This window comes from Myxocyprinus asiaticus, chromosome 8 (assembly GCF_019703515.2).
Source record: "Myxocyprinus asiaticus isolate MX2 ecotype Aquarium Trade chromosome 8, UBuf_Myxa_2, whole genome shotgun sequence".
Taxonomy (NCBI): domain Eukaryota; kingdom Metazoa; phylum Chordata; class Actinopteri; order Cypriniformes; family Catostomidae; genus Myxocyprinus; species Myxocyprinus asiaticus.
In genome coordinates this window covers 1,453,445-1,477,752 of record NC_059351.1, presented here as the reverse complement: position 1 = coordinate 1,477,752, position 24,308 = coordinate 1,453,445, and the positions used below count along the sequence as shown (strand labels likewise).

The following is a 24,308-nucleotide window of genomic DNA, read 5'->3' as shown; positions in this document are numbered from 1 at the left end:
AGGAAAAAACTAGCTTGAAGTGCCACCTGTTTTCAGCAGGGGGCAGTAAGCGAAACCTCATCTGTATAGGCAACACATACTGTAACTGTACAGATAACAAAGCCTAACTAAGGCTCGCTTGACACTAAAGATAGCACAAGATTAGAATGTGTTCTTGCGTTCGAAAACACAGCTGGATGGAGCACAATTACATCTCGAGATGTGTTTTCTAAGTTTCAGACTACAGTATGTATAACTTGCAACACAACTGAAGCGAAAAGCTCCAAAGACATCTATTTGACACGTGTGTACATAGATGTGTTCTTAGAAAAGCCCTTCTAATAAATTTGTTTCGGACAGATTGACAAAATCAATTGCAAAATGTATTGCTGTGCACTGTAGGCCAATGATAGGCTTATGTGTCAGGTATGGAAGACTCAGATGCAGTTCGTTCAAAAACGTTCAGTGTCTTTATTGTAACAATGCAAACAGCAAAGTGAAGAACCAAAAAAAAAAAAAAAATCAGAGAGCTGAGCCTGATCAATCTTATGGGCATAGAAGTGAGAGTAATCCAAGTCAGGCCAGAGTCCATAAACCAGGAGAGCAGACAGGGCAAGCCAACAATTCAAACAGCAGAGAGACCAAGTGGCGTCGAGACAACAGGCATAGGTCAAAAAAACGTAGAGATTAAAAAAAATAAACAAACAGAAAGACAACATAACACAACTCCTCCCCTCAGGACCATACCCTTCCCAATTCAACAGATATTGAAATCTCCATCCCCGTCGCCTGGCATCCAACAGACCCTGACAGTGTAGACAGGGGAACCCTTGACAAAACAAGGAGGAAGCGGAGAGGAAGACACAGGGGATAAAGCAAATTATGACAAACAGGTTTGACGCGGGAGACATGAACCACAGGATGAACCCTACATAAAGATGCTGGAAGCCAGAGCTGCACCTCCGCCAGACTGAAGACCTTGAAAATAGGGTATTGCCCAATGAACCTTGGCACCTTCATAGGAAGGTCCCTGTTGTAGAGCCATACCCTCTGCCCACAACCTACTGCAGGTGCCACAGTCTGACTATGGTCAGCCTTGGTACACCCAACCCGCGGCCCGAAGAACCATCTGCCTGGCCCTCCTCAAGGTGCGCCGACACCACCGCAGCCTCTTGCTCCTGCTAAGGAAACAAAGGAGGCTGATAACCACAACAACATTGAAATTGAGACAGGCCAGTCGGCGACACTGTCTGAGAGTCAGGAACCATTCAGTCGGAAATGGCCCGACCCTAGAAGTATCCATGTGAATCCTACGTTGAGATGACATGCTCCAGGAACCGAACAGCCTGGATGTGGAAGGCATGACATCTACCTTGACAAACAACTGATGCTCCAGCAGCCTTTGCAACACATTTCAGATGTGCCGGATGTGTACCTGGAGAGAGGAAAAGAAAATGAGAATGTCGGCCAGGTACACAAAGACAAACTGATTGAGCATATCTCTCAGAATGTCAGGTGTGCTTCGTTCCCCCCTGCTTCCCAAACGAGGCTTATTAACTATGCCCCTCTTTTCTCTCCAGCCCACTCACTTCGTGAGCCTGGCTGAAGGATGGCCCTCAGAGATGGGTTGATGATGACGAGAGGGAGGTGCACCTTAATGCTTCCCTCAGGCGTCGCCCTGGTGGCACCTCCTCCCGTGCTCCTATCCGAACACAGAATCCAGAGCCGGAGGTGCATCCTCCTCGCCACCCACATGGGAATGCTACTTCCTCAGCAAGGCCCTATGGTCGGAGTGCACGTGTAAGGGATACCTCTCCAGGCCAGCTCTCTCTCTCACTCACACCCAGGTGGGAACAGAGAAGAACACAAATTAATATGACAGCCTCAACCAGCCGCAGGGTAAATGCTTATTAAATGTCACTTACCCTTTGCTGTGGCTGGGAGGCCATCCCTGTGTCTTCTCTGTCCCACTACAGGCTTTCCTTCTAACCGTTGGGGCACAAATGCGCCGTCTCTGTCCACAAATTTCCCACCACTGTGGTGGGGTGAGCAGGACACAGTGGGTGTGGCGTCAAGCCTCGCAGAAGTGTTTATTAGAAACAATAATAAACATAAAATGTTCATAAAAGGTGAATAAAGTGTCCATGGAGGGTAAATGTTCAAAATAAAGGGGGAATCTGGCTTCCTTGCAGTGAAGGGGGCTTTGTGAAGGAAGGGGAGTGTTCACAGGATGATCCAGGAATCAGCGGGGTCCGACGGCCACACGTGCTCCCCTTAAGTTCTGGGGCACGAGGGGCGGTGGCTTCTGTGACGGCCTATCTTCCCTGGGGTCACGGTGTGTGAGAGGAGAGGCGGTCCGGCAACCATGCCCGTCGGCCACGACGCATGCTCCAATTCCCCCAACATCGCATCTAGGTCACGATGGGTGGCCAGTACCCTCCCCGCTCTGCTCCTGGACCAGCAAGGATGCCAGTTTGTGCACACATGGAGAATAGAAGCCGGCTTCCCGAGAAGAGGTGCACTCTGTGTTTATTTGGCAGCGGTGATGATGCCACATTCCCCCTGCTGCCCAACCGAGGCTTATTCTCTCTCCTGCCCACTCCTGTCTTGAGCCTGGATGAATGACGTTCCTCAGAGGTGGGGAAGATGACGAGAGGCAGGGGTGGATCATTCCACCACAATTATCTAGAAAATATATGATTCACAATTAAACGTTTTAAACCATAACATACCTATATATGCTGAACATCAAGTGCACAAATGATGAATGTTGTGTTAGATTGATGTTAAAATCACATTAAATCTGACTTGGCTGTTCACACTGAACAGATACATATCCGATTTATTTTCACATATGAAAGTGGCCCAGATTTTATTTGAAAATGTCAGATTCAGAGCGCTTTTGGCTGTTCACATGGTCATCCAATTAACAGATCTGTGTCACATGTGGGTGAAAAAAATCTGATTTGTTTCAGCTGCGGTGTGAATGTAGCCAACGTATCTACGGTCACGCCACTCACTTTGGTTCCCACATGAACAGCTTTTTTAAAGCCATCTTGTTTTCCTACTTCAAAAATGTGGCTTTATTTGTGCTGTCAGTGGGGAGCCAGTCTGCCTCAGTCTGTGAACTGTGTTTGTTTATTAAATCTGGTGGAGAAGCTTAACATCATCAGACCCTGTATCTCCCATCCACCCAGACAGTAAACACTGACTAGAGCTTCACAGTGCCTGTGTAAAAGTTGACAAAATCCAGAAAAACCTGAATTTGAAACTGTTCCTGGGTAGGGTTTGGTAAATCTTCATAGAAATTTTAATATGCAGTAGGTTGTTAGAAATGATCTGTAACAAATTACTAGTTATATGAGTGAGTATTGCTGTGAGTAGCTGATGTGTGATTATGGCTTCTCCAGAGTAAGTCTAAATTCCTTCTAAATATAAACCTTTTTCTGGTTATCTTCTGTACTTAGTCTGTAGCATTAGGTGCACATTCATTTTGTTGGAAACATGGATGTATGTGACTTGTTGATAACAGGTGGACAAATAAGTCGTATTCTGAAGGTCCTAAATAGTCTGGCCTTATCTTCACTAGCAGGTGTCCTGCACTGAAACATGTGCACTTGGTCAGTTTAGAACACTGAAATGTGACTAAGCCATTTTCTTTGAGATTTGTGCATGTGATTTTAGGACACAGTTTTTATATGCAGGTAATTCTGTGCTAGTTACTCTTGCCTCACAGAAAGTAGCTGTTTGTTCCAGTTGTTATTAACTGTGAACTGTTTATTTATTTATTTATTTTTGACTAAAATCAGAGTAAGCTTGGTCTGCATAACTTCTAATATTGAGGATGCCTGAAAAATTATGTGAAATTCACATTATTGAAATAAAGGTCGACTGATAGTGGATTTTGCCGATACGATAACTAAGGTGGTGGAAAAGGCCGATAACTGATTAATCAGCCGATAGTTTTTTAAAATTGATTTATAGAATGATAATAAATGTACTTTATTATGAGTCTTTCCTTAACATGACATGCAGGCTACAAGAGTCCAAAAAGTTGTAAAATCCCAAAAGCAGTTTATTGTGCTACCAAAATCCCTGTAATAAGCAGTAAAATTAAGATTTTGTGCATATCGTAGGCCTTTTAAAGGAATTTTCTGGGTTTAATACAAGTTAAACTCAATCAACAGCATTTGTGGCATAATGTTGATTACCACAAAAATTTATTTTGACTCGTCCCTCCTTTTCTTTAAAATAAAGCAAAAATATGTGTTCCAGAGAGACACTTACAATGGAAGTCAATGGGGTCAATTTTTGGAGGGTTTAAAGGCAGAAATGTGACGCTTATAATTTTATAAAAGCACTTACATTAATTCTTCTGTTAAAACTCGTGTTATTTAATAAAGTTGTTTAAATTGTCATTTTTACAGTCATTTTAGAGGTGTTGACATAACATTGTCATGGTAACGAAGTTGTAAAATTGTCTATAACTTTCCACAGATGTGGTTAATAAGTGATTTTATTACACTAAAATCACGTTAACATGAATAGTGTTTATGTCGTGTGGCTATACTTTTGAAACAGTGAGTATTTTAGCCACTGTAACCCAGATTTGTGCTTTTCTTTCTAATTTAAAAAAATAATAATAATTGTTTTGTGGTTATCAATATTATGCCACAGATGCAGTTGATTGAGCTTAACTTGTATTGAATCTGAAAATTTGTATCTAAAAACATAATCCAATGATAAATGATCATGCATTTTTAAAGCTTGTAAAGTTTTAACATTTCTTGCATAAGTGTTGCATAAGTGAGAGTTTCACATTTCCTCTTGATTATAGAGGTTAATATATGTGTTTTCCAATTGGCAGTAAGTAATTAGAACAGAACAGATGGATGAATGTCTAAATGTAGGGAGCCAACAAAACAGCTCTGTGGATGAGTAGCACTCAACCTTCAGAGGAAGTACTGTGCCTAAAAGAATACAATGTTGCACATTTTTATGGTTGGTTCAAGTGAATTTCACAACAGGATTCATTTGAATGAGTCCTTTATGTCTTGCCAAACAACCTTTATAACAAACTGCAGTAAACAACTGAATTGTTTTCAATGGCTACACAACACTAAAATAAGACTATATGATTCAAATGACCCAAAATGAGCACAACTTTTCTTTTTATTATTGACACTGAATAGTGGCTCATGATAATAATGAACCTCTCTTTGTTTTAGGTTGCTGTATTCAGTTCTGCCTCCTTCTGTGGCCAATGAACTGCGGCACAAACGGCCCGTACCTGCTAAACGATACGACAATGTGACAATTCTTTTCAGCGGCATCGTTGGGTTCAACGCATTCTGCAGCAAACATGCATCTGCAGAGGGAGCCATTAAGATTGTCAACCTGCTCAACGACATCTACACCAGATTTGACATTCTCACCGATTCTCGGAAGAACCCGTATGTGTACAAGGTGAGGAGAAGTGGCCTGAAAATCGTATGTGTTCGTTTGTCATTTTGATATAGTGGAACAAAATCTTTCTGCGCCTAATTGCATGCACTTTTCCCAAATACACATCATGTACAATTCTCTTGTAAAGCAAGGGCATGAGAAGATGTCCTTGATTTACATCCTAGGCCTACAGAAAAGAATGTACTTCATGTAGCTTAGCTAACCAAACAAAGCCAGCGGGTGGATTTTCAAGGCTGGCTCACCAAAAAAAGCAATATTTACTTAAAGCCAACAGTGTCTATGTGGTCCAAAGGTCTCTTGGGCGACTGGGCTGTCTCTGAACATGCATTTTAGAGTTTGTCAGTATATGTAAGGGAGTTTAACCGGTGTTTGAATTGTGTCCGAGCTCTTGGGGGCTCCCACCATAGATGACATGCATAGTGTATGATAAAGCTATAAAAAAAGACATAGCTTCATAATAATATATTTAAATAATAATTAAAGTATTTAAAGAGAATGAGGGAGGGCACGCTCGTCACAGGCATAGCTTAATAGATGGAAAAAAATATCTCTCCACATAGCATGCATGTAATAACTTTACAGCTGATTGATGGTGTTGCGTTTGATAAATACTGTCTATGTGTATATTAACTGTGTGCATATTAATTAACCTAGTGACTCTTCAGTTCTAAAATAAAAGATGATTTAATGTTTAGATATACCAACAATCATAAATCAAAAAAGAATTCTATCTTACCATTAATGTGTGGTAAAAATGAGGATCCACTCTGCCAGTGTCACTCAATTGGCATCTGTGAATTCCTTTAGAAAACAGTGCGTGGCACACTTCAAAGTGTCTCGAATTTAAATTACTTGTGAAAACTGGGACAGACAATGGACAATGCTGCGTTGTGTCAGGGCAATAATTTGAAGAAAATAAAGTCTGGTTTTAGTTTGATGAAACCTGGCCTTGTGAGGGGTCCTTTGATTCTTATGGGGATCCGGGACCCTCCAGTCCCTCTCAATTAGAACACTGAGTTTAACTGACTATATTTGGTTGGATGAAAGTGGAATATTTTCTACTGCTGTTTTTATTTGACCTGGTTTCTACATCTAAGCCAGTTTTACTTGTACAAGCAAGACCTTAAAATACCTTTAAAGGGTTTAATCACCCTGTTATAGTGTTCGAGTCCACTTTAGTGGACTTTTTTATTTATTTATTTTTTATCCCCTTTTCTCCCAATTTGGAATGCCCAATTCCCACTACTTAGTAGGTCCTCGTGGTGGCACGGTTACTCACCTCAATCCGGGTGGCGGAGGACAAGTCTCGGTTGCCTCCGCTTCTGAGACCGTCAATCCACGCATCTTATCACGTGACTCATTGTGCATGACACCGCGGAGACTCACAGCATGTGGAGGGTCATGCTACTCTCCACAATCCACACACAACTTACCACACGCCCCATTGAGAGCGAGAACCACTAATCGCAACCACGAGGAGGTTACTCCATGTGACTCTACCCTCCAATTTGGTTGCTTAGGAGACCTGGCTGGAGTCACTCAGCACACCCTGGATTTGAACTTGCGACTCCAGGGGTGGTAGTCAGCGTCAATATGAGTCTGAGTCTTCAAACAATCGAGTCCGTGTCCAACAGGGGCCGAGTTGGACTCAAGACCGAGTCCATAACAGGCTGAGTCTGAGTGGAGTCTGAATTAATCTGTTCATGAATCTGAATTAAAACTGTAACCGTAAACTCAATATTTTCAATATTTTAAGCTTATTTTATCATTCACAACTAAGAAAAACAATTTGTCTATATAAATGTAACAAAAACACCTCTGTTGCATTTCATATATACAGTCTATATTTTATGATTAGTATCCTGCTGAACAAACTTCAAAGTGGTTTGTAGGTGTTTGAAGACAAAACTGTCCTTCAACACACTTCTTATTGCATTCTGTTGACATTTCAATTATTTGTTGCTTTTCCCCTCCACTCAAACATAGACTAAAGAAAGTGAAAGCTGCGTTAGTTATTACAACCAGAGTTATTATTATTTCAAATTTTAATTTAGTTTTTATTTCTACTTCATTTATTTATTTTGTCCTTTCAATTTAGTTTAGTTTTATCTAAAATTATCCCTATCTACAGAATTAATAGTCTATACTGAGATTTCATTTTGAGTCTCTGATTTGGGAAAATACATACTGTACAAATGAGTCAACACAGTAGTTGCATCTCATGATTTGACTGCAAATGCTACATCCATAAACACTGATAATATTAGGGCCATGTCGTCACGGATATGATTTTCTTGTTAATTTGCTGGAAACGGCACAATGCAGGGCAGTTCTGCATGCTGCTCGTGTATCTAAATCCCTGATGTGTCCGTGTGCGTCTCGCAGCAGCTGACACCGAATATAAAAAATATATTTGCTTGAGCGGCAGCCGCGTTGGTCTGCAATCAGTTTGAAATCTTTAAATACCAACCAAAGAAAATTTCACTGAGCTCTTCTTTAACTGCAAAAACATGGAGAACAATAATATTGAGTCATACATTTTACAGAATTGTCCTTCAAAAGTGTCAGACATACAGGCTGAATAAAGACAGGCATAAGTTATCCAGTGGTTTACAATAAAAATAAAATAATAATGTAAAATAAAAACGTCATAACCAAATAAATTCAACATGTTCCATGAAGTTTAGCTTCATACACAAACTCATCATATAATAAATGTTATAGTCTGTAATTAAATTATAAACAAAATATTTTGCTGCCCTAAATATCCTAATATTTTATTGTGCGAAGTGGTTGAATGTTGTGAATGGTGGACAAATGCTGTAAAAGAATGCTTTTTAAGACGCTCGTCAATGCTTTGAAAATAGTCAATCAATAATAAATAGGTGCTGTTTATTTGTTTAGAGTTGCTGTCTGCTTTAACAATTATGATTTTTTCCCAGACTATTTGAAAACATACACAGTTAATTCATCAAGCTATTATTATGGACCAGTTCAAGCTGACAACACTGTGTGGACCACAAGAGACTATAGAAGCCTATAAGTGTAGATACATTACACCTAAAAAGACTGTAACAAGGTTAAGGATGGGAAAGGAGGAGGCGGGAACCAGCTGAACAGTCAAAATAATGTTTAATGAAACAAAAAGTCAAACATAAACACACACGGCATCTGCATGTGGCTCTCTCTCTCCCGAACTGCCGCATCCCGCTGCACTTATCCCCCTCCTCGGCTGATTAGCCCGATTGGGGGCCAGGCGTGCGTAGTCACGGTCTGGCCCCGCCCTCTTCCTCATCTCACCCCTCCCTCCTTTGCCTCAGGCCGGGGAACCCCCGGCATGATGTACATCCCCCCCCTCCTTTCTGGGTGGGGTGGGGGGGGGTGCGCTGCCCTTCTGGCCCTACCTGCTGGCAGACTTTTCCCTGCCTCTCTAGAGCTGGGGAGGGGGACAAGGGGAGGGAAAAACAAAAAAAAAGAGGAGATGAAAAGGGCAAGGCGGAGCGAGAGAGAGAGAGAGGAGAGGGAGAAAAAAACTTGCTCGCCGGTTCCCAGCCACGCCGTCGCCTGGTCCTCGATCACTCCTCCACGCTCTGGCGGACGACAGCCGCTCCTCCCCGGGCAGACCAGAGCAAGTCCTCCGACCCCTGGCGGATGGAACGCCCCTCTGCGTTCTGGCGGCCAGTAGGGAGCCACTCTGCACCTGGCAGCAGCTCCACCGCTCCAGGTGGCCGGCAGCGAGCCCCTCCTCCCCTCGTGGACGGCGGCAATTCCTCCGTGTCCAGGCAGCCGGCAGTGACTCCTCCGTCCCCCGGCAGATGGCTGCGGCTGCTCCTTTGGGTGGACAACAGTGGTGAGGACTCCACGGCAGCATATCCCTCCTCCGTCCCGGGTTTCGGCACCAATGTAAAAAGGTTAAGGATGGGAAAGCAGGAGGCGGGAACTGGCTGAACAGTCAACATAATGTTTAATGAAACAAAAAGACAAACATAAACACACACGGCAGCTGCATGCGGCTCTCTCTCTCCCGAACTGCCGCATCCCGCTGCACTTATCCCCCTCCTCGGCTGATTAGCCCGATTGGGGGCCCGGCATGCGTAGGCACGGCCCAGCCCCGCTCTCCTCCTCATTACAAAGACTTAATATCCAATATTAACACTATTTTATTTCGATATGTTGTTTTTAGTAAACTATGAGAGACATGATGTGGGTGACTTGACAAAATGAAGTTCTTGATTTGAAGTTTTTAACCACGATGAAAAAGCGACGCGAGCACCGCCTTGGCTGCATAAATGCCACATGTGATTTGACCAGTTGTCAGGTCTCATGCCATGCAAAACTGCCAAGTTTAGTTTCTAGTGCATTGGCTACTTACCAGTCTTTTTGTTTTCGTTATGCCAGCCACCTCTGTAATCGGTTATACAGTATTCTCCGTAGTAACAATCAAGCAAATTGGTTGACTGATGAGTGTGCCTGTAAGCATGCGTATGTGTGTGTGCGTGTGTTTGCTTAAACATGGTGAAACAAACTCTGGCTATGTCTAGGACATTAGGGGGTGCTACAGCTTCAAAGTTGTGTTCATTCGTTTCTGTTTCATTATTAAAAAAAAAAAAATTCCAAAGTCCCAAAGGCTCGAGTCTGAGTAAAAGAGTCCATGACAAGTCCAAGTCCATTAAAAGTACCCCAACTCTACTCTGTTACATGGATTGATTGTCTTGGCTTGATAGTGTTAACTGGTAGATGTGATTAAGAAAAAAATTGGACTGCACAACTTAAAGATAACCAAGCCTAACCAATGCAAAGTCCTTTATCAACCTTGCCTTTGCGGTTCATTATAGCACAGGCACATACATTATTTATTGCAGTCTTTCACTTGAAACCCTCAGTTTAAAATGTCTCTGTATGCTTTGACAGGTGGAGACTGTTGGTGATAAGTACATGACTGTAAGTGGCCTCCCAGAGCCCTGCACCCACCACGCAAAATCCATCTGTCACCTGGCCCTGGACATGATGGAGATCGCTGGACAGGTAAAAGTGGATGAGGACCCTGTGCAGGTGAGCACTGAAAGTACAGTTTCTTTCTTTTTGTAATCAGCATATAAAAGCTCAAAATGAAACAATGCTTCTATGAAATCCTTTTTTTTTTTTAGACCTAGCTTCAAGTTTCTTTGATTTCTTAAACATTTTTGTGTATTGCCATAGTGGTTCTTTTTTTAAGTCTTTAGTTTTAGAACATCTCCAGCTGAAGGGTAATATAGGGACTGTTCTAAAACATAGTGAGCTGCCTCAATCTAGCGATCATGAAACCTCACGAGTGAACGATTTGGAACTCTCTACATAGGCTGCAACTCCATGCGGCACACAAATAGTGCTCTTCAGATGCACGGGAGACTAGGCTTGTAATTGCTTTCAATGCAATAGTGTAATGAGCATAAATATACATGACACAGACATTTTTTATAAAATAGCCAGTTTTCTATTATTGTAAATTATTTTTTTATATACTTAAATCTATACTAGCAACATTACTACTAGTGAAAATACACATTGTTGTTATCAGCAAAGGAAATACTGCTAATGAAAAGCGTACAAATTGTTGCTATTAAGAAATGGTGTATATGAATAATGACGTCAAGTATTTATCAGAATGAGCATTTTAACTTGCAACTGACTAAACACATATTTTTGTTAAAAAGGAACTGGATGCATTAACAGGAACTTGCTCTGCCTGTGAGAAAATTACGCTGTAATGCTGGTGCCCCAAACCTTAATCCTCTTGGAGTTATATAAAGTGATGGAGTTGCTAAAAGAAGTCGGCTTGGGTCTTATTGACTCTCAACTATATGTTGTGTTCCTCTCACTGAAATAAGATCCTCAGTGTAGTTGATGCTTTAGATCTTTCACATCTGTTTTGTTTAATGAGTATTTTTGATCGATTAAACTGCTAACAGCAATTAAGGAATGCTCGTTTAATCAGTAAATACCCTAATATTCACATCTATCTCCCTTGCAACCTCTCAGCGCCCCCTAGTTTGAGAACCACTGTATTAAAGTGTCCTCTCTTGAGCACCAAACACTCATTAACATTAATAACATAATTTACATGTTGACTTTGATCGTGAAAGTTGAAATTGTAAAATAAAATATAAAATAAAAAATACAATTTAAACTGAACTTTGCATTTAAATTTGAATTCTTCATCTGTTATTGCTTTAAAGCTACACTATGTAAGGTTTTTTTGTTAGAAATGAGCAAAATCTCATTAATGAGCAAGTACACCAACAATCCGTCTTCCAAACCATGTTTTTGCCGTACCCCGATTCACTACGGTAAGTTTATAATAATGATTTATATTTAAGAGCTGTCGGGACGGATTTAGTGGTAAATCGCGTACTTCCATCAGTCATCGGTGCGTGTTTACGTCATGTCTGTAAATAAAGAAAGGAAGGTTTGGAGTTACTACAGCACGTGTGTATGTCACAACACATGAGCAACATTGACCATGAATCATTCAAAAAGGCAACCAGTCTGGGGAATCAAAATAAAGAAACCTCGAACCGAGAAGAGTCCACAAGCAAAAATGGAAAGCGAAAGAGCTCGTAATAATAATAAAACACGAGTCAACATCGGCTTGGCTTTTTCAGAGGTGACGACAACTCCGAGAAAGGATTAAAACCGACCCAGAGAGCGTGGTAGTTCGTTAGATAGTGTTAGCCACTCTAATGGGGTATTTTATTATGGATTGTGGTACTGCAGTGCTTGATTTCATTTTCAAGGAAGGACAATGGGAAAACTTTATGCTGGTAACAACACCAATCTCTAAACCAGTTACTACCAGTGGTGGGCCGTGCATTAAAAGTCTAGGCCTTCAGTGTGATTCATGCCATTAAGAAAACACAGTTTCACAATGAATAAGACACCCTATGCCTTTGGGCATCATAAATTATGTCACAGCTAACTAATAATACCAATTGACATTTTAATTGGTTTTTTTAACACGTCCATGCACGAAAGCCAGAACTTGAAACAACACTTAATGCTCAAGCAAGCCTAATTTTAACTGCAGCATGACTCTTTGTGAGGAGTGAAGAGTCAACAGACATTCAAAAATCATAATTTTTCATATGAATCCACAAAGGAGGTTTATAATACCTGGAAAAATCTATCTAATAATATTTGCGATTTAAATGTTGCTTGCAATAAATTTCGTTTCATCAGGGTACACGATTATGCTGCATTCCATTCAAGTTAGATGAGGGATATTCCCACTTGATATCTCCGACCATGAATGCATTCCATTCCCCGATATTCGGAACTGCGACGCTCCCGTTCGCTTAGCAGGGGTTTGACTCTCATTAGAGATGTCTCCTTGCAACCCAACTGATAAACAATGCTGCAGCGCTAGCATTTGTGCTTCAGGTGTACGATTATCAAAAGAGATTATAATGTTTTATACACCTGTTTCTGCAGGCATTTGTTAAACACGCTTTAATATCATGTAACGTGGAAACGAACTCATTTATCAATATTACTTAATAAAGTGAATGTTTATCACTTACTTTGTATATCTCCCTGAGTGTCGACATGTTTATGTGACATCATGCCCCTGCATCTCGGCGAAATTGTGCGAATTTCTGCATGAGCCTACAAGTTGTAATTCTGACTTCAAGATGCATTCCATTGCACTTTTCCTTGTAGGAAGTTGTAAAATCTGACTTTCCGAGTTGAACGGAATGCAACACTACTTTTCAAAACTGACACTGAATGCTCAAGCAGCCTAATTTACACTTAGAAAACTCCTGATGTTGCTAATAACAATGCAAAAAGCACTTACCAATTTGCTTGAAGTGAAAATCAGTTCTCCTTTCCTGATTAATAAATTAAGCCATCACACGGTCATGCAGAACATCTTGTGTTTTTAAATCCATAAGGATCTCTTTCTCAACGGCAATACCAGCAGTGACAGCCGACTCGTCAGCAAGATCTCGCGCTCTTCGCTTTCAAATTACATCACTTAAAGCGTGATTGCGTCACTCAAGCCCAGCTAGAAGGCCTTGACCGGGACATATACTAAAGACCACACCCACCAAGAACAAATAAATCAATCTGATTGGCTGATGAATCTGACAAACTTTTGTAATGCTATTTATTTTGAAACAGTTGTTTTCAATAAGTCAGAACAACAGCGGATGATGTGCTACTTACCTGCTAATAAGACATATTTTTCTTTCTTTCTTTCTTTATTTATTTATTAATTTGATGGGACGGAGAGAGTTTTGTTATTGTTAGTGACATTTGCTCTGATAAGTTGATCACCTGTTACTATGGTTACACCAGTACTCCTCAAACCATTAGATTCATCTGTGCAGAAGGACAGAGCCGAAGCCCGACTCACATAATTACCAAAACAATGTTCCTCCGCAAGTAACTTGCAGTTCTTTGCTTAAACCGCTAGAGGGCCGAAAGTCATGTAGTGTAGCTTTAACACTGAGGGGAAAAAAAACCTTTTGCCTTTTCATTTTAATAATGACAATCTTGTATGGAGGGCCAAATTACTAAAAATTAAATAATTTGGGCCTGGGTAGCTCAGTGGTCAAATACGCTGGCTACCACCCCTGGAGTTCACTAGTTCACTAGTTCGAATCCCAGGGCGTGCTGAGTGACTCCAGCCAGGTCTCGTAAGCAACCAAATTGGCCCGGTTGCTAGGGAGGGTAGAGTCACATGGGGTAACCTCCTCGTGGTCACTATAATGTGGTTTGTTCTCAGTGGGGCGCATGGTGAATTGAGCGTGGTTGCCGCGGTGGATGGCGTGAAGCCTCCACACGTGCTATGTCTCCGTGGCAACGCGCTCAACAAACCACGTGATAAGATGCGTGGGTTGACTGTCTCAGATGCGGAGGCAACTGGGATTCGTCTTCGGCCACCTGGACTGAGGCGAATCACTATGCGACCACGAGGACTTGCACATTGGGAATTGGGCATTCCAAATTGGGAGAAAAGGGGGAAAAATCCCCCCCCCCAAAAAAAAAAACAACAAAAAAACTAAATCTAAATAATTCAATAAATCATTAGATAAATCATTAAATTAATAAATAAATAATTAAATATTCCTTGTACTATTTCATCTTAATAATAGTTTGCATCCATTTTCATTTTAGCTATAACGATGGGCTGATTTTTTGATCTTCGTGTCTTTTCATTTTCAGGGTTATGGTTATTAGCACATCACTCAATGACAGTGGGCATCACCTTTAAAAATCGATTTCTTTGGACTTTCTGGTTAGTGAGTTTAGGTGTGTTTTTTTTTCCACACTGCAACTATGGCTGAGTTCGGTGCAATAAGAGATTTCTTGTTAACTCTACTAAACCAACCAACCAAAACATTGACAATTTTGACCATTTTACCCACATAGAAAAGATAAGGGAAATGTTGGCTGAAATAAATGCTGTAAAATGACCGTAGCATTGGTTTAGGTGTGTGGACCATTCTTAACAGCGTTGAGCAGTAGAGATGTCCGATGTCGGGGATGTCCAAAACTTCTCTAATGTTCTTGTAGTACTCGTAAAAAATACTCTGATACCAAAAAGCAATTCATATGACATACAAATGTCATTGCGTAAACATCAGCACACAAATTTAAATTGCACGTGTCCTAGTGTAATTATTAAACCACAAAGGCTGCGATTTAATGAAATAAATATATAGTCTGCATGTGCTGGGTGCTTCAAATGAATGTGTAAAGCCAGCTGTGTTTTTATATACACTGAAAACACACATCATAAGCATCACATATACTCTGGGCCTTATTCATGACACTTGTGTAAATACATGAGTAAATTCGGAGTAATTTGCACGTAAAATGTACTTCGTACCCTCAGATTTGTTAGTTAAACGTGCATGTTACAGTGCGTGTGCGTGTTCATTCACAATTATCATGATCCTCACCCTATAAGGAAGGCATAAGACACGCTAGTAAATATGAATAGGGATAAGCAGAACAGTAATGATTGGGTTTTAAAATGAAGTGCATTGAAATCACAAAATTTTTATTAAGCAAACACACTGGTGTTGGTGTGGTCACAAAGAAAGTGAGGAACTTACTGTCATCGCATGTTCTGGCTGCCATCGGAGGTTCTTTTGTGAATTGAATAGTCCAAGAGGTCAAAACAAATAAATGTTTGACATGAAGCTTTAGTGTAAAAAAAATGTCCAGTTCACGCCGGCAGGAATTAACCTTATCTGGTTCAGTTGAGTGCATCACCAGCATCTTTGGCGAAACTTCTCAGGTAGGGTAAATTATGATGGTAACAGTGATACTTCCCTTGCAACTGGAAGAATCTTTAGAGAAATGAATGACCGAAATGCTTTGCAAACTATGACATTGTTCTGGCTTTTTTATTTTATTCTTCGCATTGTATTGTGAACGCACCTGCGATATGTGTTTATTTATAGGTTTAACAGCATTAACATTGACCATATGTTATCAACTGAACGCAGTTTATCAATGCCTGTACTGAATAATGCCTAAATTACAGAGCTCATAAAAAAAAAAAAAAACTAACCCTAACCCTAACCCAAAACTGTTCAACCAGTCACATTAGTGGACATTCTTTTTTTTTTTTTTTTTTTTAAGAAAATGCAATTATGCTGGAAAAACAACAAAATTTAAGAAGCAGATTTGGAAATAAACTATACTTTGAAGACATAATTGCATCAAAAGCATCAAAGAAACATTTTCAATTAAGTATAGGCCCATGGTTTAAAAAGAAAACAACAAACCGCTTTTTATTTCTTAAGGTTAAATTTACTTGTTTAATAATGAGTTATTTTTTTTAGTTACTTATTTAATTGCACTTCTATCAAACTATAGTCATGGCAGATTTTCTGAATGAACACAAAACGGTCGGATGTCTTTCACACGATTTACACATGGTCAGGAGCAGGTGGAAATTTTGTTCGTACCAACTAACACTTTAAAAATATGAAAACTTTCATGAATCCAGTGATTTACACAAAAATTTGTTCTGCTCGTGTTTCATGAATGAGGCCCATTATGTGTAGATGACAGAGAGCAGAGCACTTATTCACTTTGATGCATGCAGCACATATGGACTACATTAATTTGATTAAATTTCAGCCTTTTGTGGTTTAATAATCACACTGGGTTAGTGACTTGCTTTTTCTGTTTCTTTCCTCTTTAACAACACAGAAACTGAAATGGCTTCACTTAGATTTCTGCCTAAATAAAAGCTTAATTTAAATGGAAAAAATACAACAGAAATCTAACACTACTGTATAGTTTTGTCATATTTACTGTAATACTACTACTACTACTATTAGTACTAATAAAAATAAATCAATATTAATTCTGTTTTCATTAACTTCTGTTCATGAAAAATAACCTGTCCATTACTTTCTATTCTCCCCAATTTGGCATGCCCAATTCTAAGTCCTCATGGTGGTGTAGTGGCTCGCCTCAATCCGGGTGGCGGAGGACAAATCTCAGTTGCCTCCGCGTCCGAGACCGTCAATCTGCATGGCTTGCTGAGTGCGTTACCGCGGAGATCGAGCGCGTGTGGAGGCTTCACGCTGTTCTCCGCGGCATCCTGCACAACTCACCACGCGCCCCACCGAGAGTGAGCACCACAATATATCGACCACGAGGAGGTTAACCCAACATGACTCTACCCACCCTAGCAACCGGGCCAATTGGTTGCTTAGGAAGCCTGACTGGATTCACTCAGCATGTCCATTACATTCTAACCATTTTGACAATGGTATCGCTGTTCATTCACTGTCACTGTTTATACTTGTTCATTTATATTTTTGTGAGGGTTTGGCGCGACCCTCTGCTGCAGTGCCGGATTTAGACATGGGCGACATGGGCAGCCACCCAGGGCGGCATCTTGCTTGTGGCAGCACGAGGCGCCCACACAGAAGCAGGCGTGCTGAAGCAGGTTTTGCCCTGGGCGCCATACAAGCTGGAACCGCTATTGCTCTGTTGACAGCGTGCGCATCAGAATGTTTCACACGCTGTTCCGGACATGAGCTGGTTGACGTCCACGGTGTGGCTCAGTGATGCTCAACTGAGCATTCAGTTCAACTGAATGACACACAAACGTGCCGTTCATGACACTTATACAGTATATTCGCTTTAAAAATGCCCTTATTTGGGCATTAAAATGTGGTTGGAATTAGAATGCCCAATAATCAAATAAGTGCAATCAGACGGTTATTTAATCATCACGACAGGCCTACTTCATTTGAGAGGTATGATGTTCAACTTTCGCGTACCCAGCTGATGTCGTCACGTTAAACCTTTCATCATACCACCTGCTGTTATGTTTTACCTAGTGAGAGTGTATCAGATCTTCTGAAAGGTGTAAGATGTGTCTGCAGTAAAGAAGGGTTTCAGCAGGGTCTTTTGTATAACCAGACAAAAATAGGCTATTAGATGTGAAATTTGTTATTAATTGTGTGACTGTTGAATAGTTGCCAAAGGAACACTAAGCATCTACAGCATGTAACTGAGGCAATCTGCTGTATTAGGTGGATGGCATGGACACTTATAAAAAAAAAAAAGAGACTCAAACACACACACACATGCATTGTGTTCTTGTAAACATAGTCTGGCAAAGGGAGACACCGTCAGATCATACTTTTAGTGTTAAAAATAAACCCACGTTGACTTTATCCTGAACATTTAGTGCTTTGCTCCTCTGGCACACTCTCACACTACTTTAACATGGCAGAGTTTGCCAGGATAATTTCTGTAAGTGTTGTGTGCATTTGCTGGAGAATAAAGGCAAAGATGATGCCTTCCTTCTTTTTAACACTCTTATGCAAGTCAGACCAAACATAGATAACATGAAATATACTGGATGGTAATATAAGCAATATATAAACTGCACTAGCAATATGCAGTAAATAACTATATATAATTCATAATATAGGCTGACTGCTTAAAATACATAGTTACAAATAAACAACCATGGACAATCAGTATAGTACATATTTCCTTTAAATCAATGATGGAATGAAGTAGTTACACAAACAATGATGCTAACATATAATAATGGCAGAATTGTTACAAATTATAGGCTTATTTTTGTACCTGCATTAGGAGCAAGGCTATTGGTTATTATCCAATTTCTGTGCTAAATCAAAGTGCAGTTTTCATGCCTAGGCAATGCACAACTGGGCTTGGATGGGATTGTTCACACTCTGTGGGCATAAGCGTGCAAACAGTGTGTGTATTTGCATAAATATATGGAAGGTCCATAAAAATAATGTTTGTGGATTTTTTTCTGTGTGTGGAAATCTGCTTTGCTAATATACAGTATTATTAGGCGTACATATTCAATTGACGGTGCTCTAACATTCTTTTGAGGGTGCTTAGCACCCCTGTAGAACCGGGCCTGCATATGATTAATTGTACAATTACATTCTGTATAGCAAAGCCTACATTCAATTAGTTTTGATGAGCACCACCTTTATCCATGCCTTTATAAAGAGGCAATGCAAACGCAAGACACAAATGTTCTATATTTATATTGTCTTCTAATGTATTTATTAAAAAACAATTTAGACTGTCTGATCTCATGAAATTTACGTGAACATGACAACATTTTTGCAATTCAAAATGTACGTGCTGTATAACACGTTTGGCTGCAGGTTTCCAGTGAAATGTCCAGCTGGGGGCGCCAAAAGCGAAATGGTGTCGTATTCAGACGAGGTTTTAGGTGAATTTTGGATCATTTTTTTTTTTTTACATCACCTCCCTAACATAAAACTTTCGCCTGAACCTAACCATTAGTGTTTTAAAATATATACGAGATGTTAAAAAAGGCATCCTTACCTTATCAGTGCCTAAAAAGCATAATTTCTGAAGCAACCACATCATTTCTAGTCGCTTCTATGACTCTGTAATGTCACCTGTTAGTTTGAGTTCTGGCTGGACTTGAACAGCGGTCCTCCAACTCTACGTCCAACACCTTATCAGGTGAGCTATCATGCAAGGTAATCATATTGGAATTAGTGTATATATGAAGGTGGGTCTGTAGTACAAGCATTAAAATGTATTGTTTTTCAAAAGATGCGTTTGAAGAAAAGCGTGTCAGTATCATAAAATAGCAGGGTCTGAGTAATAGAGAGAAAAATAAGTATTTATAAAGTCATAATCAGCCATTAAAAGTCACGATTTGAGTGAACGTGAATAAAACACACAGTTGTTGTAGCGCCTCTAGTGTTCATTTCACCTGGAAACTGCAGAGAATTGCACCTGGAGACACGTATACCAAGTTTTGCTAAAATATATATAGAAAGGTCACGTTTTCACTATGAGACCAGGTTGCATTTAGAGTAGCTGCCAACTTCTCACAAATGGGCTGTCTTCATTTATATAGGTTGCACTTTGAATGCATGACTACGCCATCCACTTCATCCTAGACTAAAAATACCAAAACTTCATGGCTATGCCTGCTGATTTTGCACTTAAGATGTAGCGGTCTTAAAATAGGGCCCTAGGTTAGTATTAAAGGTTATGTGTTTACAAGCTTTACACATTTGCCCTGTGCCTAACTGTCATGTTCTGGAGCAGATCACCATTGGAATCCATACTGGAGAGGTGGTTACTGGGGTAATAGGTCAAAGAATGCCCCGCTACTGCCTGTTTGGGAACACTGTCAACCTGACGAGCCGTACAGAGACCACAGGAGAGAAAGGAAAGATAAATGTGTCTGAGTACACATACAGGTTAGAGAACCAAATCAGACCTGAAGAACACAGTTTGAAAATGGCTTTACTGCATCAGTTTGTCTTTTAATGAAATAGACAGTATCTAACTAACGGTTATGAAACAGTGTATTTATGTTATGATGCAACCAAGGTGATAGACAGTTAATATTTCATGTAAGAATAAACTGAATGTTGGTATTGTTTTTGTCTCAGGTGTTTGCAGTCAGTGGAAAACGCTGATCCTCAGTTTCATTTGGAATACAGAGGACCTGTAACCATGAAAGGGAAAAAAGAGCCAATGAAAGTGTGGTTTCTCTCCCGCAAGACCTAACAGACTTACAGTGAAACCACAGCAACGCCATTTATTTCTGTTCTCAGCTATTGTGTTACTTCTTATTTTCTTGATCATAATCATTTTATCCTTCTCCTCTAACGAGTCAAATCTAAAGACACAGGCAGTTAACCCCTAACCCCTGCCATTGAAGTGCCAATTATCTGTTATTCACAGATTATGGAAAAAGGGTTTAGAGCTGATGATGAAACGTGCTGAAATATGGAAATATCAGTTTGATACTATTTTAAGTGCCAAGTATTTAATCAATTTAAGATGGAACATTTGAACAAATACAGTACAACTGGAACTTGGTGCAAATGGGCTATGCAACATACACGTTAAGTTTTTCTGTATCCATTATGTTTTTTATTATTATTATTATTATTTATTTTAGTTTTTGTTTTTGTCGAGGATTTGACAGTATTTAGCTCCCTACCAAACACTTTCATCACTGAGAAACACCAGTAACCTTTTTTTTTGTTTTTTGTTTTTGTCACTTTGTCTAGTTTTCTATATTCCATTTTATCTGTGTGATTAAATTTGAAAGTTAAGAGCACTAATTATAACTAAAGCAAAAAGTAGGTGATTCATATTTCTTTTAATTGCACATATTAATTGAGGAATAACCGGTAGACGTTCAGTAAACACAACACTGTTACTGTATCAATGTATTATATTCAATTATTAAAGCGTAACCACAATAAAATTCACTAGACCAACTTTATTTTTCATGTTTCCGAAGGCAGTGTGCATGTTGTACATAATAGTAATGCCTGCACACTGAAGTCATACTTGCACCATGTTACATTGCATCAGACAGTGTACAGCTAATGTTGCTGTGTAATTACTATGAGTAGTTACAGGTATGAGTCACTGAGTAGATTTTAAAAAAGTAAATATTTACTATTTATAAAGTACATATATTTAATTGGCGTGAGAGTTCATTAAGTTTTACAGATAAGTCTCTTTATGGAAATCTACCCATGACACTATGCTTCTCACTTACACCGCAGCATGCAGCATATGCTTAAATCATCTGTTGAAACTATAAAAAGAGTTACATAGTCTGTTTTGCTTGTATTGTGTTTTGAAAATATGACACATTGCAGCTAGTTGCATCATCTTGCTAAAAAAAGAAAATTCACAAAATAAAAAAAAATATCCTGTTTTAAAAATTGTCCTTTCTGCTGTTCATTCTACTATGCCTCAACATACTCATCGGTCTTTCTAGTTGCTTGTAAATGAAGTAAACATTAATATAGTCAAATTTAAAATCAGTCACGCTCAAATACAGATGATCATGCTATAAAACAAATCTCTTTATGATTGTGCTTCATAGGCAGTGTGGTTCTAATGGAAACATGGAAATATCAATGTTAGGAGTGTTCAGATTAACAGAAATATAGGAGTGTATGGACTGACTATATTTAAATAATAAAGAATGGTTTGTAATTGCAATAATGCTTAATGCAACATGAAGATTTCTTCTGACATAATAGCCCTTCTGCTCCCACTGTGTAAATGGGCCTCTGAGTCACTCTGTCCAGTTTTTTAGGGCTTAATTTGCTAATATTAGTGCAACTGTCTCCTCTTCGTGCACACATGTAACTACATTGCAAAAGAATGTTATCAAAAATTGTCATAATACCAAATGCATGCTAAATTAAGCCTTCCTTATGCTTATATATATATATATATATTTTTTATTTTTATTTTTTTTTTTATAATTACCACAATTTTTATGTTCAGCTTGGACTTTGAAACCTTTTTTAAATGACATCAATAGTTTCAATACTTAGACTTTCAACTTAAAGAAATAAATATTTACTTGCCTGTTAATCATTAACTCCTTAAAATAAACTGCATTAGCAGATTTCCCCTGTGCACTAAAATACATCACCAAGTCAGGTGCAGAGAGATGCCAAAAAAAGATTAAAACATCATAGTAACAGATCATGTTGAATTGTGTCTGAACTAGAAGTCAAAGGAAAGATTTTTTTCGTGCCATAGAGGGACAGAGTGCAAATGCAAAAAGACTATTGGATTACAATAACAGAGCAAGACTTTAAAATCCTGATTATTTAACCTAGTTTCATTTTTCATTGTAGAAGTTTGCAAAAAAAAGTTAAAATAAATAAATAAATACAGATTAGTAAGAACTAGTGTTGCATGTTCATTTGAAGATTCTGCAGTTCAACATGATGTGTTGCAATAAAGATATGAACATGCATAGACCATAATAACAATTCATCTTTTTATATTTCCTTATCTTGGGATTTAATAAGACGGACAATACAGCTTCAAAGGTCTTATTTTATTGAGCTACTGAGAGATTAGGGATGAGGTATGATGAAATAAAACAGGAGATTATCAATCCTCGGGTTTATAGATCTGTAAATGTGTGCACATGAAATCAGATACTGATAACCATTCTTTTTGTTATGAGGTTATCTTATTCTCAGATGGAACTTCTTTCATGTGAATGTGCTGCATATTGCTTGAATATGATATTTGACAGGCTTTGACCTATATTATAGACCTATATTAAATGTTTAATATAATTTAGTACCAAACATGCCAATAAATTTGTCAAATGTATAATACTGTAAATCCAAACACAGCTGTACTCACTTTGGTGGCTTTTTCATTAAATGAATAGTTCACCCAAAAATGAAAATTCTCTCATCATTTACTCACCCTCATGCCGTCCCAGATGTGTGTGACTTTCTTTCTTTTGCAGAACACAAATGAAGATTTTTAGAAGAATTTTTCAGCTCTGTAGGTCCATACAATGCAAGTGAATGGTGACCAGAACTTTGTAGCTCCAAAATCCACATAAAGGCAGCATAAAAGTAATCCATATGACTCCAGTGGTTTAATCCATGTCTTGTTAAATCAGTGTGGGTGAGAAACAGATCACTTTCACATTCTTCTTCTTCTGTTTTTGGTGATTCACATTCTTCATGCATATCACGCTGTATTGGGCAATGAGAAAAACTTCATGCAAAAGAGTACTTAAAAATGTATCTGTGTCTTACCCTCACCTATCATTTAACTTCTGAAGACATGGATTAAACCACTGGAGTCTTATGGATTACTTTTTTGATGCCTTTATGTGCATTCTGGAGCGTCAACATTTTGGTCACCATTCACTTGCATTGTATGGACCTACAGAGCTGAAATATTCTTCTATAAATCTTCAATTGTGTTCTGCTGAAGAAAGAAAGTCACACACATTTGGGATGACATGAGGGTGAGTAAATGATGAGAGAATTTTCATTTTTGGATGAACTATCCCTTTAACATCTGAGACAATGTAGGCAATAACAGTATTTCACATTCAATAAGTATTTACATTTTTATAATCTGAAGAATAAAATCATAAATATTTCAAAAGGCAGCAGACTGTAGTTCATCTGTAACCCAACCAGTATAAAAGTTTAGCCTTTCAAAAGTTTCTTCTTTTACAATGTGCAGTTTAGAACAGATGAAGTCTAATATGCTTGCAAAACATAATTTTTACAAGTCATTGCGTAGATACGCCATTCAAAGAGTCACAGCACTTCTTTCCTTATAAACCACAGCCACTGTAACTACACGGTTTAAACAGCAAACAATTTAAACAAAAGGACTTTATGTGAGAACAACAGAGCTACTAATGATGTGAGCATTTGACTGTCCCATACAAGAGAGCACTTGTTCCATTAGAATTACTTGAAGCCTCCCCTCTTTTGCACAATCAATGAAAGAGTGATGTATGATGGGGTGTGTAATGTATAGCCTGAAGGGAGGGT

General features: G+C 39.2%; 1 protein-coding gene across 1 annotated transcript in view; it reads left to right on the top strand.

Moving 5' to 3' along the window:
- The window catches only part of gucy1b1 (guanylate cyclase 1 soluble subunit beta 1), a 34,710-nt gene extending 13,489 nt beyond the window's left edge, over positions 1 to 21,221 (top strand). Inside the window, exons 10-13 of the mRNA XM_051705036.1 lie at positions 5,208 to 5,445; positions 10,357 to 10,497; positions 20,044 to 20,198; positions 20,394 to 21,221. Of these exons, the coding sequence (XP_051560996.1) occupies positions 5,208 to 5,445; positions 10,357 to 10,497; positions 20,044 to 20,198; positions 20,394 to 20,511 (652 nt within the window). The 3' untranslated portion in view covers positions 20,512 to 21,221. The remainder of the gene's footprint in view (positions 1 to 5,207; positions 5,446 to 10,356; positions 10,498 to 20,043; positions 20,199 to 20,393) is intronic.
- Positions 21,222 to 24,308: the final 3,087 nt, after the last annotated feature.